This window comes from Ptiloglossa arizonensis, chromosome 7 (assembly GCF_051014685.1).
Source record: "Ptiloglossa arizonensis isolate GNS036 chromosome 7, iyPtiAriz1_principal, whole genome shotgun sequence".
NCBI lineage: Eukaryota > Metazoa > Arthropoda > Insecta > Hymenoptera > Colletidae > Ptiloglossa > Ptiloglossa arizonensis.
In genome coordinates this window covers 23,239,207-23,253,975 of record NC_135054.1, presented here as the reverse complement: position 1 = coordinate 23,253,975, position 14,769 = coordinate 23,239,207, and the positions used below count along the sequence as shown (strand labels likewise).

Below are 14,769 nucleotides of genomic sequence, written 5' to 3'. Positions count from 1 at the left end.
AGATAGTGTAATCGTATGGCTGAAATAAATTTATGTACTCCTGAAAAACCGATACGCTTTCACCACGATAAATCGTGTGACCAATCACACGCTATTAACCACGCGTGATCACGCGCGATTAAGACCGATTCTTCCACCCAGGAATCACCCGCGAGAGTGAACATTGATTAACCGTTTTACCTGTCCAGTGTTCGTTCCGTGAGCACGTTCGATCATTCTCTCTAACACGTTATCCTGTTTATTTCTAGGATTCAGGAGGAGCCACGTGCTCAGGAGTAACGTCGCGCGGATACATTCGGTTAGCACGATGGAGACGCCGGTCAAGTGTCCACAGTGCGGCAGAACGTACAAGATGAAGCGAAACTTGACGACACACATGAAATTTGAGTGCGGCGGACAGAGAAACTTTACGTGTCACATATGCCCGGCGAGATACACGCAGAATATCGGACTGCGCCGCCACCTATTGCAAAGACACAACATTTACCTACCCCCAAAGTTCTCCGTCCCTAAGCGAATTTTCTCTCACAGATCGACCGAGCAGAAAGGGACCGGCCCTTAGATCTCGGTGGACCGGGAAGAAACGTTCGTGGAAAATTACCCGAACTTTCCATAAAAACGAGAATTATTTAACGCGAGTCGCGTATTTTATGTCCTTTGACTTCTCCGCGGAATCGTGCCTCGGTGGAAACGATTCCTTCCGCAGTTTTTGTACAGACATTTTCGATTTCGGTAGGTTAAATTGAACGAAACCAAAGGTGATCATCGAACGAAAACCTTGGGTAGATTTGTACAGGATGTAAGAGCAATATTATACGAGGAACCTGGAATAAAAGGTGCACACGATTCTCCCCGATCTCTCTTTTCATTTGTTCCCACAAAAGAAAAAAAAGAAAAAAAAAAAAGAGAAATAATCGAACCCTCATCGACGACGACTAGTATAGCCTCGTCGTTGAAGTACCGCGCGATGGATGTTAGTACCCGCAAGACTTCGCGCAGCTGACGTTTCCTTTTCATTGTTTTTCAGAGCCGATAATCGTCCCGCGGGGATCCAGAAACGGATGCTTCAGGAGTATGGAAGCGTTCACCTGTCACCGGTGCGGCAGATCGTACCAAATGAGGCACAATCTGGTGAAACATTTGAGATTCGAGTGCGGCGGGCACAAGCATTTTGCCTGTAGTTTGTGCCCGGCGAGGTACACGCAGAACGGGAAACTCAGGCAGCACATGCTGAACGCGCACAACATCTTCGTGCCGCCGCGAAAAACGTGGATGAGACCCACTTATAGCTAAACGATCCTCGCGCGACATCGTAGACGGAACGTTTCTGTACATATAAGATAGGAACTCGATGCTAGTGTCTATCCTTTCTTACAGTAGGTCGAAGAGGTCGAGGACAATTATTCGTGTAACGCTTCGACAGCGAGAACGACGAAGTAACGACCGATCGTTCGCGAGAAGTCACCGGTTCGGGTCCAACGCGTTCCTAAACGCTCGTCTCGTGGTCAATCTGGAACGATCCCGGTAAGTATCGGACAACCAGACGGATGGAATGTTCGACGAGGCTGGGACGAACGGGAAAGTTTACGATAAAGGACACTAGTGATCGAAAACGGGACGTTTCTCTCGCAAGAACCGCGCCAAGTTGCTCAAACTTTAACGAAACTTTTTCCTTGGATACCGACAAATATTATTCCACTGGCGAGGTAGTTGTAGGCGATGTAGATTCGTTAAATATCTCTCAAACGGTTTGCAAGATCTAAACGGTTTACGAGATATTTAACGATCACTGGTCACCTACATCTGTAATTCTTTGGTTCTCCGTCAACGAAGTTTCCTTAAGATTCGAGCATCGCGCCTCGTACCCTTGTTGGTCCCGAAGATCGTCGCTTCTGTGGGTAAACGTCCCATCGTTCGATCGTTCTAACCGAGATACGAACGTTTTTTTTTTTTCAGATCTCCAGGAGGGCCACGTTAACCGTTCACACGATCCACCGCGAAGAGGTTACGCTGTTTCGGGATTCGAACACCATCGAAGAACTCGAATTTCATTGTTCGAGCTACAGGGGAACGTGTCGACCCAGGGGAACCAACGACGAATGCAACGACCGACGAAGATTTTCTCGCACCATCTCCTTCCTACGAAGCACAAGCAGGACGCTACTCGAAACTCGCCTTACCAGTTATCGTTAACGTCTTTTAGGAGAAACTCGACGGAATAGAAACCCGCAATCCTTCGGCGAACGTCGAAAGCTAGGCTCGATAAATTTCGCTGCTTCCTTCGTCCCATTCCTCTTCGCATAGAATTTAATAAACGATTATTTACAGCCCGTGACTATTGTCGATTTATTTCTGCATACGCGCGGCAGCGATCCGTTACGGCTGTCCGTTTTTTTAAAAGTTTTCTTCGTACATGTTCTTTGCATCTAGGTGCGCGCTCGTAGAAAAGACTTTGCTAGGAGCGAGCTACTATTATTATTTAAAACTCGAGCCACCACGGAAGAAACACGCAAAGCAGTCGCTGCGAAAGTAAGTCCATTGCTTTTGAGTCGATTACGATCCAGTACCGTATCGATCGGCCGACGAAAAATTGTTTCGTTACCAGTCTCGCGATACACCCGGTCCGTCTTACCTCGTACGAGTTTCGACGAATCTTTATCCGAGGCTGGGGACGACCGTTGCGTCCATTTTGTAAACTCGCGTTCGTGGAACCGAGGTAGACGCGGCTGTAGACGGGCCGACGATCGGAGGTTGTTCTCGCGTGGGCAAGACACCGTTTAATCTCTCGGGTTAGAAACGATCGTCTAAAAGAGAGGGGAGAGAAAAGAGAAAGAGAAATCAGACAAATAATTCCACGATTATACATCCGTCTACTTTGATCGCGTTCGATGGTACCGTTTCTCTGACAATGGGGTTTTTCTTTTCGTTCGACAGGTTTCGCGAGGTCCCGGTTCACGTGTCAGCAATGCGGCCGTGGGTACACGATGCTCTGCAACCTGAGGAGGCACATGAAGTGGGAATGCGGCGGCAAACGTCAGTTTCCTTGTTACTACTGCAGCTACAGTTTTACTCAGAAGACGAGTCTGCAACGTCATCTGACTGCGATCCATAAAATCGACGTTGTCAACGGAGTGGAGTCTAGTCTCATGTCATAGACGCAAAAATCGAGTCCCCCACCCCTGTATTCCCTACACTTTAGACAATGGTCTAGAACCCGAAACGACCGGATGCGTCATCGAACTTGTTTGGGAGAAACCGGTCCTCGATCCGTCTAACGTCAGGTCTTTCTCGCGCGCGTGCGCGCGCACACGTACCACCCACACGCAGACACACGTACACGTACACGTACACACGTAGCATAGGCACGCGCGCAGCAAACACAAAAACACACACACACACACACACATGTATACACGTACACACCCACACAGGTACAGACGTACACATCTCCGTATCCAACCCCCCGTTCACTTGTCTCTCGCTTAGCTTTCTCCTTGTTAACGTCCCGTATAACTGTGCGCTGCTTCTTGTAATCCACATCGTTCTCGACCCCCTGAAAGGCTCGAGTCTTTGTACGTTTCGAACTCCGCACACGAGACTAACTTCCAAGAATTCCATTTTGTAGCAGGTTTATCGTCACCGATGGAGGGAATGGTTGCTCTAACAGGGGTCCGTAAAACCCTCCCCGTGGGGATTCGAATTAATCTACGAAACGTTGCGAAGGGGGGTGGGCTGCGGGGTTAGGAGAGAGTCGTGGTCCTCGGTGGTTACCGCGAGTCAACCGGTCGGAGCACGCTCGAATTCGTGATTAACGCGACTGTGGTATTAATGTTCTTTTAGGTATCGGCGAGCTGTCCAATCGTCGATCGCATCGCAAATCGAGACACGCGAATTATTTGAGGGAGGAAGACCTAACGCTCAAGTGCGCCCAGTGCGGCCGTGCGTACAAGGTCAAGCACAGTCTCACCAAGCATCTCAAGTACGAGTGCGGTGGCCGTAGGAACTTCGCCTGTGACTTCTGCGACAGTAGTTACACACAGAACGTGAACCTCCGCCTTCACCTGATGCGGATCCACAATGTTTATCGTCCACCGAAGAAGCAGTGCGTCCGGAAGATTCTCTGATCGATCCTCACGGAAGACACCATCCTCGCTCCTCGCCGAAGATTGCGTCTATGAAGAATTCACGATCGGTTCCCTCGTCCACGAAGATCGTCCGCAGAGCCTGGCTCGATATCGCCAAGACCTCGCACCTACCTCTTCGCGGACCTAACCCGGAAGATTCGTCGATCGAAGATTTGGTTAAAACGCGCAATGGACATAGGCGAAGTGCACGAACAATTGATTAATTAATTATTCGAGTTCCTCGGTCTTATACGGAGATTGTATAGATAGGGCTGTTTAAATTTGACACGTTTGTATGGCTTTCTCCCGGCTGCAATACGCGTTCGTCGCGCGATCGGTGTCGTTCGACCGCAATGTTACTGTTTTTCGAAGTCTACCTTAATTTTGCCTCTTGGAACATCGATACGTAGTTAGACGTTCAAAGAAAAAAAAAAAAAGAAAAAACATCGACTTGTGCCACTTAGCGTCTAGCGACAGTAATAAATATAACAATAAACTTTTAAAATGTTGAGTTCTAACGATACGGCAACACCCGACAATCATCGCGTACCTTTCGCATCGATCGTCTTCCAGTTTGAGGATCAACTTCACGTACAATATATGTTAAAATACGCACAAGCATTTACGAAGCGCAGAACTCGTTCCATAGTATTTTTTTATACATACATATATATCTATATATATACACATATATAATATTTTTTTTATATAATTTTTTACGGAACCATCGTAAAATGCTCGTCCATCGAGCCGCGCGAAACTATTTTTTCAAACTCGAGCAACGTTTCCTTTTCGTTTTTTTATTTTTTTTTTTCGTTTCCAATCTCTTTTTATATTCGAATAAATCGGATACTCTTAATTGCGACGCGTTCCTACTGTAAGTCGGCGTCAACTCATATCGAAGATACTCATCCTGCGTGTTGTTCCTATGTACAAGTACGTATACAACAATTATTACCGACCCTTCGTACAAGAAAATAATTACGACCCTCGCGACAGAGGAAAGAAAAGTTTTCCGTTTCTTTTTTTTTTTTTATATATATACATATATATATACATCCATTTTGTGTTTTCCAACCGACTCTCCTACGAAATGAAAATCTCTCATAATTTTTCTTTCGCTGTTCGTTCGACTCCTCGTCGACGAGATTTTCCGTGGTTTTTCGCAACTCCTTCCGTTTCTGAATCCATTCGATCGAAATCGTCTCTAAACGCGTCTTCTTTAGCTGGATCGTAGACTCCCGAGTCTCGATAGAGTCCCTTCTTCTCTTTCGTTCCCATCTCTTTCGTACACTCGCGATCCCTCCCTCCCTACCCCCCTCTAACGTATGAAATTCGTCTGCTTTTTTTTACAGACAACAAATCGGATTACCGGGCCATATTCATCAAGTCGTGCCTGCCGCCTACCGACGTCCCGATAAACGCTGTCCCTCCATTCGATCCGGGACTGGGTCGTTCCGAGGACCCCCAGCCGATGTTTCAAGGTTGCTCCAAGGACCCAGCGCCGATGTTTCAAGGTTGCTCCAAGGATCCTCAGCCTATGTTTCAGACTTGCACCGAGGATCCGCGAGCCATGTTTCAAGGTTGCACCGACGGTTCCCGACCGGTGTTTCAAGGTTGCGCGGAGGATCATCGACCGATTTTTCAGAGCTCTTCCGCCTGGGTCCCGGAAACCGACAAACCGTACATGTGCTCGAGCTGCGGCAAAGGTTACACCCATATATTCACCCTGAACCGTCACCGTCGCACCGTTTGCGGGAAGATCAGAAACACCAACGGCAAGTGGAAGTGTCCACGTTGCACCAGATCCTACGTCACCGAGGGGAATCTCGTTCGTCACGTGAGGTTCGAGTGCGGCGTACGGCGAAAGTTTTGCTGCATTTTCTGCAACCGCAAGTTCACCCAACGTTGCAGCCTGATCAGACACCTGAGGAACTTTCACAACGAGAGCGTCGACGGGAACACCGGGGCTGCGGTCGACCTGAACAAATGTGTCCTCGAAGGGAAGAACTCGGACGATTCCAGACTATAAACCGTGCCTCGTGTCCTAGAACAAAAACAAACAAGCCAGAGACATTGTTGTTAACCGTCGATCGTTTTCAGGGATTATCGAACGAGAGAGAGAGAGAGAGAGAGAGAGCGAGCGAGAAAGAACGAGAGAGAGCGAGAGAGAGAGAGAGAGAGAGAGAGTCGTTTTCGTTTCTTTTTCTTTAATTATTCATTTTGAGATTGTCGTTCCTCCGAGAGGCAGCTTCCATTAGGAATTACTTCGAATCGACTTAGCCTCTTAAGACTCGATATTTTCGCGTTTCATCTCCGGGGAAGATTACGCGAACGTTGGTTTCCCATCCGGGGAAATCGTAGAACGGTTCCTTAGAAAATGAAAAAGGGGGTAAAAAAAAAGTTGAGAAATCTTTTCGATGTTAATCCGAAGATTAGAGATCGTATTCAAGTGTCACTTATACATGTAAAGAATTCACCTCGTATTTATGTAGCGTAGTTCGTAAGAACGAAACTTTTAAAGAGACGTACGTTACTGCGCGAATCCACCGTACTATTTGCGATTTATCGGCATAACCGGGATTATTATCGATATCGTTCCTCGCACGGCACTCGATTCGGGCTCAAGTGAGAGCGCGGGACCGACACTTGAAACGAAGCCGAACGCGGTTGTCGATAGACGAAGTGACGCTTCGCCGAAGAGCTATATATTCGTTCGCGATTTGAAACTGTTTGTCGTATGCAAACCGCAAGTAGTCGATAACGGCTGGAATACGCATGGCCTTTTAAATCGATAAGTTTTTTTTTTAATTATCAGAAAACAAATACGTATACGTACGTATGCGTGTATATTACACTTATTACGTGTAAGATAAGATTATAAACGGCACTGATAGCACGTGGAAGCAATTTATCGCGGCTACGCCAAAATAGAACGATCCGTCACGAGTCAGAGAGATGCAGTGTTTAACGAAATTTCGCGGCGATTATATGTGCCCTTTTCTTGAAAAGTGTCTTATAGTCGGATCTCTGTACGTACATCGTCGATGTATTCGAGTACAAGGAGGATATACGCTTTGTTGTTCGTTTCCAAAAAAAGAAGAAAAGAAAACAAAAGGGAAAAGCGTTTAAAAAAAAAAAGGAAAAAAAAAAAAAGACTAAGGCTGATTATTCGTATATAGCGTATGGAACTTTGATACGGTTTTTTCCTTGTCGTCGGATTTCTTATTATGCGTACGCTGCACGAAAAACGTGGTACAAATGCTTTTTTTTTTTTCGATCGCTCGAACGAGTACGAGAAGAAGGAACGATGCGCGAACGCGTTCCTCGCGCATAGTGTATTCGTCGAGTTCGATTACACTTCCATGGTGCTGCATATTTTAATCTGTTTTCTCTCTATCGTTATTACGTCTTTCCTTTTCTTTTAATCGAAATAATCGTTTAAGACTGCGTTAAGTAAAGGGATTAGGTTTAAATAACTGCAATGGTGCACTTAAGAACTTTTACAATGATCCTTATAGTACTGTTTCGAGAAATCAGGATAAGTGGCGACGTTTCGCCGAGTTTGTATCGCTGTAGTCAGAACCTAACGACGTCGATTTTTTCTTGTTAACTTGCGACTGATAGTGTTGTTTGGGCTGTGAAAATTATTCGTATCTCGTTTTAGTGTTTCTCCTCGGTCGTAGGATCAGCGTCCCGAGTCGAATTGTTGTTGATGAATCGAATTGTTGTTGACGAGTCGGAAAATTTACTCGCGACGCGACGCCATCGGTTATAACAGCGCGCGGGGACGCCATGCACGGGAGTCGGGACATGGAGTCCGTCGTTGACGTATTTTTTTTTCTTTTTTTTTTCTCTCCACTTCGTTCGTCATGACTCGCGATACCGGAAAAGATACCACCTAAGAGAAAAACAAACAAAACAAACTTTGTTATTGTGCAAGGTGTTACTTAAAAGAAAGAAAAAAAAAAAACAATAAATACACACGGTTTACGTACGTCGTGCGATGTTTTACCTTGACACTGAGAAACCGGGGTGACCGGAGTGGGTGCGAAAATTTCTGCATTTCGTCGAGGCGCTTCGAGCATCGTGCACACGTACACATCGGTCGTCGAAGCGCGATCGAGGACAATGCTTCCTGGAGGAAAAAGAGAAAAGATATCAAAACACCTATTCTTTCCCTTCGTAGCGCTTCCTCTCGTCCGAGTCCTTTTTCTTTTTCCTTTTTGCAGGTTTCTCGCCTCGTGAAATTCGTTTCTTTTGTTTCGAAAGACTCGCCTTTGTCGTTTCAGTGCCATCGATCGATGTTACGCGCGAAAAGAAAAAGAAAAAGAAAAAGAAAAAGAAAAAAAAGAAAGAAAAGTTAATGAACGCTCCCCGATTCGGGATCCCCTGTTTGTTTGTTCGTTCGTTCGTACGTTCGTTTCTTTCCGCGATCCGCGCAAATGCCAGACCACTCACGCACAGTTCCGCTCCTGTTTCAGTCAAAGGTCTACTCTTTTGCGACCAACTGCCACGCGACATTTGGAGACGTTGCAAGGACGAGCTTCTCTGTTTGAAGTGCACCAAGAGGTACAGCGACTGGAGGAGCTTGCGGAAGCACATGAATTTTTTCTGTCAAATGGAGCCCCTCTATCCTTGCCCGTATTGCACGCACAGAGCCAGGATACCGACACTCCTCAAGTATCACGTGGTGCGGGAACACGCGGCCTTCGTGCCGGTCGAGGAGATCTATTGATCGACCAACGCAAATATCGCTTTTCGTTGATCTTTCGTTGCGGTCGACAGCAAGAAGAAGGAGCTCTCGTTTCTTCCGCCGCTGTTGCGAGTGGACCAAATAATTCTGTGCGTTTTGTCAGTAGGTTGTAGTCGTTGATAATATGTGTTGCAATAAACGTATCGTTCGCAAAAAAAGAAAAGAGAAAAAACAAAAAGAAAAACGAAAGAAATTGGTATTTTGGGTTACGGTGTACGTGTTGGAAATTGTGTCCCAATGGTGTTTCCGTTTCGGGTGAAAATTATTTCTTTCAGCATCGACGTCTCACCTGTTCGTCCTCCGGAATTCACGACTCGGTTCTTCTAACGAGGAGAGGACCGGAAGCGAAAATCCACTCTTTCGACGAGTTCTCGAATCGCAGGTAGGTTCGTTTCCAAGACGAACGTGGTCAAAGGGCACGATATAATTTCGAACGTTGACCCATTTGTCTCGAAAACGATAAAAAAGATCCACGATTCGAGAACTCGACGAAAGAACGCGTTCACGCTTCTGTGCTTCGTTCTACGTGAATTCTTTTCTTTCGCAGACGTTCGTGTATCTCTCACACCGATTGGACTCGATTGTTGGCTGGTCTCCGCTCGTTTTTCTAACCCGTACGCTTCTGATTTTTAGGGGTCAGCTTGTCGGGGTACCAGCTGGACGATACGCTCGGCAAACCGATCTTTGTGTGCCCGAAATGCGGCAAGGGTTACACCTGGAAGGCGAACCTACAACGTCACCTGAGCACCGGCTGCGGCCGGCCACCGATGTTCTCCTGCAAACTGTGCGACTACAGGACCAGCAGAAAGGACATTCTGTTCAGGCACACGAGACACGTGCACTCGCGACACCCTGCTTAGCATAATCTTGGTCCCGTCCGTCGTGTTCTCCCGAGAATTGTCCCGACGAGGCTTTCCGCGAGCTCGTCGGAGCTTCACAGGGATCGACGGAGAAGGATTTCGAGCGTGTAATAGGAACAGTGCTCGAGTAGTTGCATCCGTTGGCTTCTTGCACGCGAAACGTCCTTTCGGTCGACATTGAGAAAGCAAAACTTCGGTATCGATTTTCTGAAACAGAAGGCGTTAGACGTGTACTCCCTCTTTCGTCTCGACGATCGAAGGTGACCGAGAAACGAGGTAGAAATCTTTGCGCGGTCTTGGGAACAAGTTTTCTTGCAATTGCGCGACGATTGTACGTTCCTCGGGAACGAATACATTTACGATGTAGATAGAAACAAGGGTAACGACACGACAAAGATAAGAGCAATACTTTATTTCCCGATGGCAAAGAATTCGAACGTTTCACGAATTGTAACGGTAGGCTTCCTATGGATAAAGGAACGCGTTATTTTTGTGCTCTCTTGACCCGTCGTTTCTATCTGTGTTTGCGTAAAATTGAAGGTCTCGTTCCCGAAGACCGAAACATCGGTGATATTTGTTACGCAGTTACAGTTATTCGGTGGCGAACATTTCTACGTTATTTCTCGCTCGACTTTTCTAAAACTTGATCTTGGTTTCCCGTCGAAAGTAGTTTACCTCTCGTCGGAGCAGCGGTGCTCATTGAGAATGGCAGTTTCGGTGCCGCAACGCCTCCGCAAGACGCTAGAGAAAATACCATAGCAACGGTCGTGGATCGCTACGACCGATGTTCGTCGACGAAGATATTTATGCGCATTCCACCGGTCTCGATTGTCCCACGAACAATAAAATGTACGTTACGTAAACAACACGATTTTCATTTAATATTCGACGACGTTACACGTTGCTTGGACTCTCTCCGAGTATCGCGCACAGGTTTCGTTCCGATTCGAAGACGAACGACGGCTTGTCTTGTCTCGTCTACCGGCGAACTCTGCTTCATCGGTGTCTGTTTCGGTTTGTTTCAGGCGTTTGGAGCGTTCAGGGCTACTTGGAGGGCTACAGCCCGGTAGACGGTATCCAGCTACACCCGGAGCTCGATAAATTTAAAATGCCCCCCGAGGCGGCGGTAGCGGCCGCTGCACAGTCCATTACCAACTATCAGATCGCGCACAAACGTCACATGTGCGGCTTCTGCAAGAAAGTCTTCCCACTGAAGAATCTGCTCAGGCGGCACGTGCAGTTCGGCTGCAAGATGAACCCGAGGAACTCGCAGTTCGCGTGCTCGTTCTGCCCTTACAAGAGCACCTACAAGGCGAACATGGAGAGGCACGTGAGGAACGTACACGAAACCGGCGTGTTGAAGTTCCGATGCGATTTGTGCAATTTCCGCAGCAATTACTCGTTCTGCGTGCGAAGGCACATGAAGACTTTCCATCGCGCACCCGACGCGAGCGAAGCGAAACAGTAGGCAGACGCGATCTATTTTAATTAGAAGATGCGCCACAGTGACCAAGCTCGAGACGAAGGTACCTTTACGACATTTTTTCACTTTTTTTCTCGAAAACTGATACGCGACTTTCTCCAACGTTCGTTCATTGCGCGACGTATCCACCGAGTTTTGTGCAATAAATTTCTATTTGCGTAAAAGTTACGCGTATCGCGCCTTGAAAACGATCGATCGAGTATCCAATCGTCGAATTATCCGGAACGAAGAAACGTTGGGACGATGGATTTTAAATAACGTTTATTTTTATAGTTTTTATATCGGTTCAAAGTGGAACGTTTTTACCCCGTACTCTTGCCACTTACACGGCCACGATTGGTCGGAAATGTGGGTTGTAACATCTCGGATGATTCAACGATTGGATCACCCTTTTGGTCAATCTTTTTCGAGCCGCTCTCGTAACTTTTACGCAAAAAGGGATTTGTCCGTAAAATTGTCACGGTTCGTGATCCAATGTGTTTCCAGACGATGGACGAAAGTTTGATAAAATCGCGTATCAAACTTCGACGAAAAAAGATACTTGCGCGGATCGGTAACGACCTCGCCGATTTCAATGGTCTCGGAGCAGGTTAATGGGTTCGTGAATGCTCTCGAGGAAAAATTAATGGCCCTGGTTAGGTACGTGGACGATTTCGATCAGCTGGAGCACGTCGGACCGGGGAGGTTCATCGAGCATCCTCGATTCACCATCGAGGGTCGTTCGCGGACCCGACCCGAGCCATTAACTTTCGCCTCGAAGCCCTCTTGAACCCATTAACGCGCTTCAAGACCATTGAAATCGGTGAGAAACTTACCACCGTAAACACTGTAACCCTTTCTTCGACATTACGGTGCAGGTGTACCCATCTGAAGACAATAACGACGAATAAACAATTTTTACTTCCAAGTAGATAGTAATTATCTATTATTTTCCTCGTATCTTCTACTGCCTACAACTTGGAGAAATTGGGGCCGAGCAACCGTCGATCGTGAGTCGAGAAAGCTCGGTAATCTTCCACGAATACTATATACGTCGAAGCCGTATCAGCGAGGTGGTTACCAATGTACATAATTATCTCCGCTTCCTCTCGAGAAATGTCGAAAAGTTACCCGAATTCTCGGCTCGTCACCGTGGCACGATCCCTCGAGCTTTGCGAGTCGTTCGAAACCGAACTACGAGCTTGTAAAACGATCGGTGGCCACGATCGTGGACTCGATCGAGCGGTCATCGATCACGCGTAAACCTCACCACGGCCAATGTATTTCTTCTTGTATACAACCGCGAAGAGTGTACTGCCACGAGAGCTAAAAGACCCATCGGAGATTATACGCGTAGCGTAGGATTATTCGTAAACGAGAATCGTTCGTAATTATCGAAAAAGGGAAACAGAAGGTATATAAGAGTCTCTAACGACGTATGTACTGTACATCTTCCGCAGAACTTTTGCGAATGCGCGATGAGTTCGGTATTGCACTCGGAACACGATTTTTCCTTGCAGGCATTATTTTTCTAGCTTGTTATTTAGAACGGAACGTCCCCCTACCCGCGTCGACTCCACTCTGTAATCGAAAGTCCCGACCGGAAGCGAACGCGGAATTCGAGATCGACGAATCGTCGCCGTTTACGGTCGTTACTTATACCGTGCAATCAACCTTCGAAAATACTCGTACTTCGACGTCGAAGGAAACGTCGAGGAATTAGAATTAAGTACCTCCAACCTCCCGAAATGTACCGACTATCGACTAGAGAGAGAGAGAGAGCGAAACTCCGAATTTCACGCGAGACAATTTGTATGTATTTTATAACAATAACTTCGCAGTGTATACTCATTCGTAGTAAACGATATTGTAGACACCATTTTACCGAGATGAATTGAAGCACACTCAGGTTGTTTGTAAATCGTTCGTGAATGTAATAAAACATTCGATACGTTTGACTAGGATACTACGAGCGTGTGTTTCTTTGTGTCGACGTTTGCGAACGAATCGATAACGTCGATCGCGAACAGGTCCATCTGATTCGTTCCTTCTCCCACGGTACACGTGTATCGAAAGGTTCTTTTTTCAGGTTCGGTCCGTCACGAGATCGTCGCCGTTCGAACGAAAGGTAATTTCCGAATGTGTCCCCCGGTTCCGTGGAAACGTATTTGTTTACTTGTGTCACGTGTGTGTCCGTTTGTTCGACGAAGAGACGTTACGTAAAACTATCTCGCAGCGTTTATCCGTGGATCGTTGCTCGCATTAACCAGCCCCCCGTTATTGTTTCAGAGTTGTTATGGCCTTACAAAACCATCTACACGTTCGAGACGGCGAACAGAATCGCGCGGAGAAGTCATCAGCGTCTACAGTTCCGTCAGCAACGCGGCATTATGGACATACGGGAACGGAATTTTGTTTGCATGGACTGCGGTAAAGCGTACAAGGTTCACAGATCGCTCTGGCGGCACCGGAAGTTCGAGTGCATTAACGCCAAGCCGAAATTCGCGTGCGAGTCTTGCCCCTACAAAAGTCCGCACAAATGGTGCATGGAAAATCACAAGAAGAGACACCATACCAATTGATATCGTATCTCGTTCGTAGAAGCGTCCTCGAAGACTGACATCCGTTCCGGGCATCCGGTGAAATAATGTCGATTCGAAACTAATCGTTCGCCGAAGACAGCGCCAGGTTGACGGGGTGGAAATTAAAGTATAAACGCGTGGAATTGTTTTTCCACGAAACTGGTATGTAATTTCACGAAACGTTAACCAACGGTGCGTATACCGAAACGCGAATCCACCGAGTTTCGTTAAAATATTTTCATTCGCGTGGAGGCTGTAAAAAACGAAATCTTTTAATAAAATTTGGTAGACTCGTGTTTCGATATACATGATTACATATCCGTTTTCGAAACAAATTTTCAAAGAGTCTAGACACTTTTCAGCCCATCACACTGGACAAGCGTAACCGTTCGAACGTCGAGGGCAATATTTCGAAGACTACCTATTGTCTCGTAATCCGTAAACTAAGTGTATCTCTCCTCTACGGCTATGAATTTCGTTTTAACGGCCATTGATAAAGAATGCGTCGCACGTGGGGAAGCATTCGATAGAAAAAAGATACGTCGAACGAGTAATTTCTTGTCGAATGGCAAGATCGAAGATTCTTTCGATTTGCGATAAATTATCGCACCTCGCGTACGAAAGGATCAAGATATATGGAACATGTAATGGAATAATTTTACGCAACACTGTATTCGAACAAATTTTAGGCTAGCATTGGAGATTAAGTTTCAAGCTGCCGTGAATGTCTGTGATAAGCCCAAACCAATTAACTTCTCCGCATTACAGAATTTTTTGACACGTTTTTCTTTTTTTATAATCGTACTTTATTAAGCGTTATGAGTTTTCTCACACGTTTCGTACTCTTTGACAACGATCTACAGATACAGTTACACGAGCGAACGAAACATTCCTTCGGGACTATTTATGGTTTCTTTTTAAAAGTATTAATTCCACGAGCAGACTGACTGTTAGTATTCACTATGAGTGTATAATATTCCAGTCG

The 14,769-nt window shown here is 46.4% G+C and overlaps 5 protein-coding genes and 1 long non-coding RNA gene across 6 annotated transcripts in view; 5 read left to right on the top strand and 1 right to left on the bottom strand.

Moving 5' to 3' along the window:
• The first annotated feature begins 1,294 nt into the window (after nucleotides 1-1,294).
• Nucleotides 1,295-4,125, top strand: LOC143149474 (PR domain zinc finger protein 14-like). Its single transcript, XM_076316884.1, has 4 exons — nucleotides 1,295-1,524; nucleotides 1,957-2,529; nucleotides 2,935-3,033; nucleotides 3,841-4,125. The coding sequence occupies exons 3-4, from the start codon at nucleotides 2,985-2,987 to the stop codon at nucleotides 4,122-4,124; spliced, it is 333 nt and encodes a 110-aa protein (XP_076172999.1). The 5' UTR covers nucleotides 1,295-1,524; nucleotides 1,957-2,529; nucleotides 2,935-2,984; the 3' UTR covers nucleotide 4,125.
• An 807-nt stretch (nucleotides 4,126-4,932) lies between these two features.
• Nucleotides 4,933-6,304, top strand: LOC143149458 (uncharacterized). Its single transcript, XM_076316866.1, has 2 exons — nucleotides 4,933-5,060; nucleotides 5,480-6,304. Exon 2 carries the CDS (start codon nucleotides 5,599-5,601, stop codon nucleotides 6,154-6,156), a length of 558 nt encoding a protein of 185 aa, XP_076172981.1. The 5' UTR covers nucleotides 4,933-5,060; nucleotides 5,480-5,598; the 3' UTR covers nucleotides 6,157-6,304.
• A 1,951-nt stretch (nucleotides 6,305-8,255) lies between these two features.
• LOC143149701 (uncharacterized) lies at nucleotides 8,256-9,753 on the top strand. Its single transcript, XM_076317271.1, has 3 exons — nucleotides 8,256-8,330; nucleotides 8,397-8,969; nucleotides 9,514-9,753. The coding sequence occupies exons 1-3, from the start codon at nucleotides 8,256-8,258 to the stop codon at nucleotides 9,622-9,624; spliced, it is 759 nt and encodes a 252-aa protein (XP_076173386.1). The 3' UTR covers nucleotides 9,625-9,753.
• On the top strand, nucleotides 9,753-13,166 carry LOC143149462 (uncharacterized). The gene is made up of 2 exons (XM_076316869.1): nucleotides 9,753-10,589; nucleotides 10,766-13,166. Exons 1-2 carry the CDS (start codon nucleotides 10,547-10,549, stop codon nucleotides 11,206-11,208), a joined length of 486 nt encoding a protein of 161 aa, XP_076172984.1. The 5' UTR covers nucleotides 9,753-10,546; the 3' UTR covers nucleotides 11,209-13,166.
• LOC143149484 (uncharacterized) overlaps nucleotides 9,871-14,769 on the bottom strand; it is a 125,599-nt gene continuing 120,700 nt past the window's right edge. The window contains exon 3 of the long non-coding RNA XR_012992792.1: nucleotides 9,871-9,947. This is a non-coding gene — a long non-coding RNA (uncharacterized LOC143149484). The remainder of the gene's footprint in view (nucleotides 9,948-14,769) is intronic.
• On the top strand, nucleotides 13,277-13,793 carry LOC143149481 (longitudinals lacking protein-like). Its single transcript, XM_076316893.1, has one exon. It carries the CDS (start codon nucleotides 13,593-13,595, stop codon nucleotides 13,782-13,784), a length of 192 nt encoding a protein of 63 aa, XP_076173008.1. The 5' UTR covers nucleotides 13,277-13,592; the 3' UTR covers nucleotides 13,785-13,793.

What these genes read in the sequence shown, in the direction of transcription:
- LOC143149474 (XM_076316884.1), top strand. Translation starts at nt 2,985, where the DNA reads ATGCTCTGCAACCTGAGGAGGCACATGAAGTGGGAATGCGGCGGCAAA. An exon ending in GTGGGAATGCGGCGGCAAAC is followed by an intron (nt 3,034 to 3,840) that starts GTCAGTTTCCTT and finishes ATGTTCTTTTAG; the next exon opens with GTATCGGCGAGCTGTCCAAT.
- LOC143149458 (XM_076316866.1), top strand. Translation starts at nt 5,599, where the DNA reads ATGTTTCAAGGTTGCTCCAAGGACCCAGCGCCGATGTTTCAAGGTTGC.
- LOC143149701 (XM_076317271.1), top strand. Translation starts at nt 8,256, where the DNA reads ATGCTTCCTGGAGGAAAAAGAGAAAAGATATCAAAACACCTATTCTTT. An exon ending in TAGCGCTTCCTCTCGTCCGA is followed by an intron (nt 8,331 to 8,396) that starts GTCCTTTTTCTT and finishes TTGTTTCGAAAG; the next exon opens with ACTCGCCTTTGTCGTTTCAG. An exon ending in CGAGTGGACCAAATAATTCT is followed by an intron (nt 8,970 to 9,513) that starts GTGCGTTTTGTC and finishes TCTGATTTTTAG; the next exon opens with GGGTCAGCTTGTCGGGGTAC.
- LOC143149462 (XM_076316869.1), top strand. Translation starts at nt 10,547, where the DNA reads ATGCGCATTCCACCGGTCTCGATTGTCCCACGAACAATAAAAT. An exon ending in TGTCCCACGAACAATAAAAT is followed by an intron (nt 10,590 to 10,765) that starts GTACGTTACGTA and finishes GGTTTGTTTCAG; the next exon opens with GCGTTTGGAGCGTTCAGGGC.
- LOC143149481 (XM_076316893.1), top strand. Translation starts at nt 13,593, where the DNA reads ATGGACATACGGGAACGGAATTTTGTTTGCATGGACTGCGGTAAAGCG.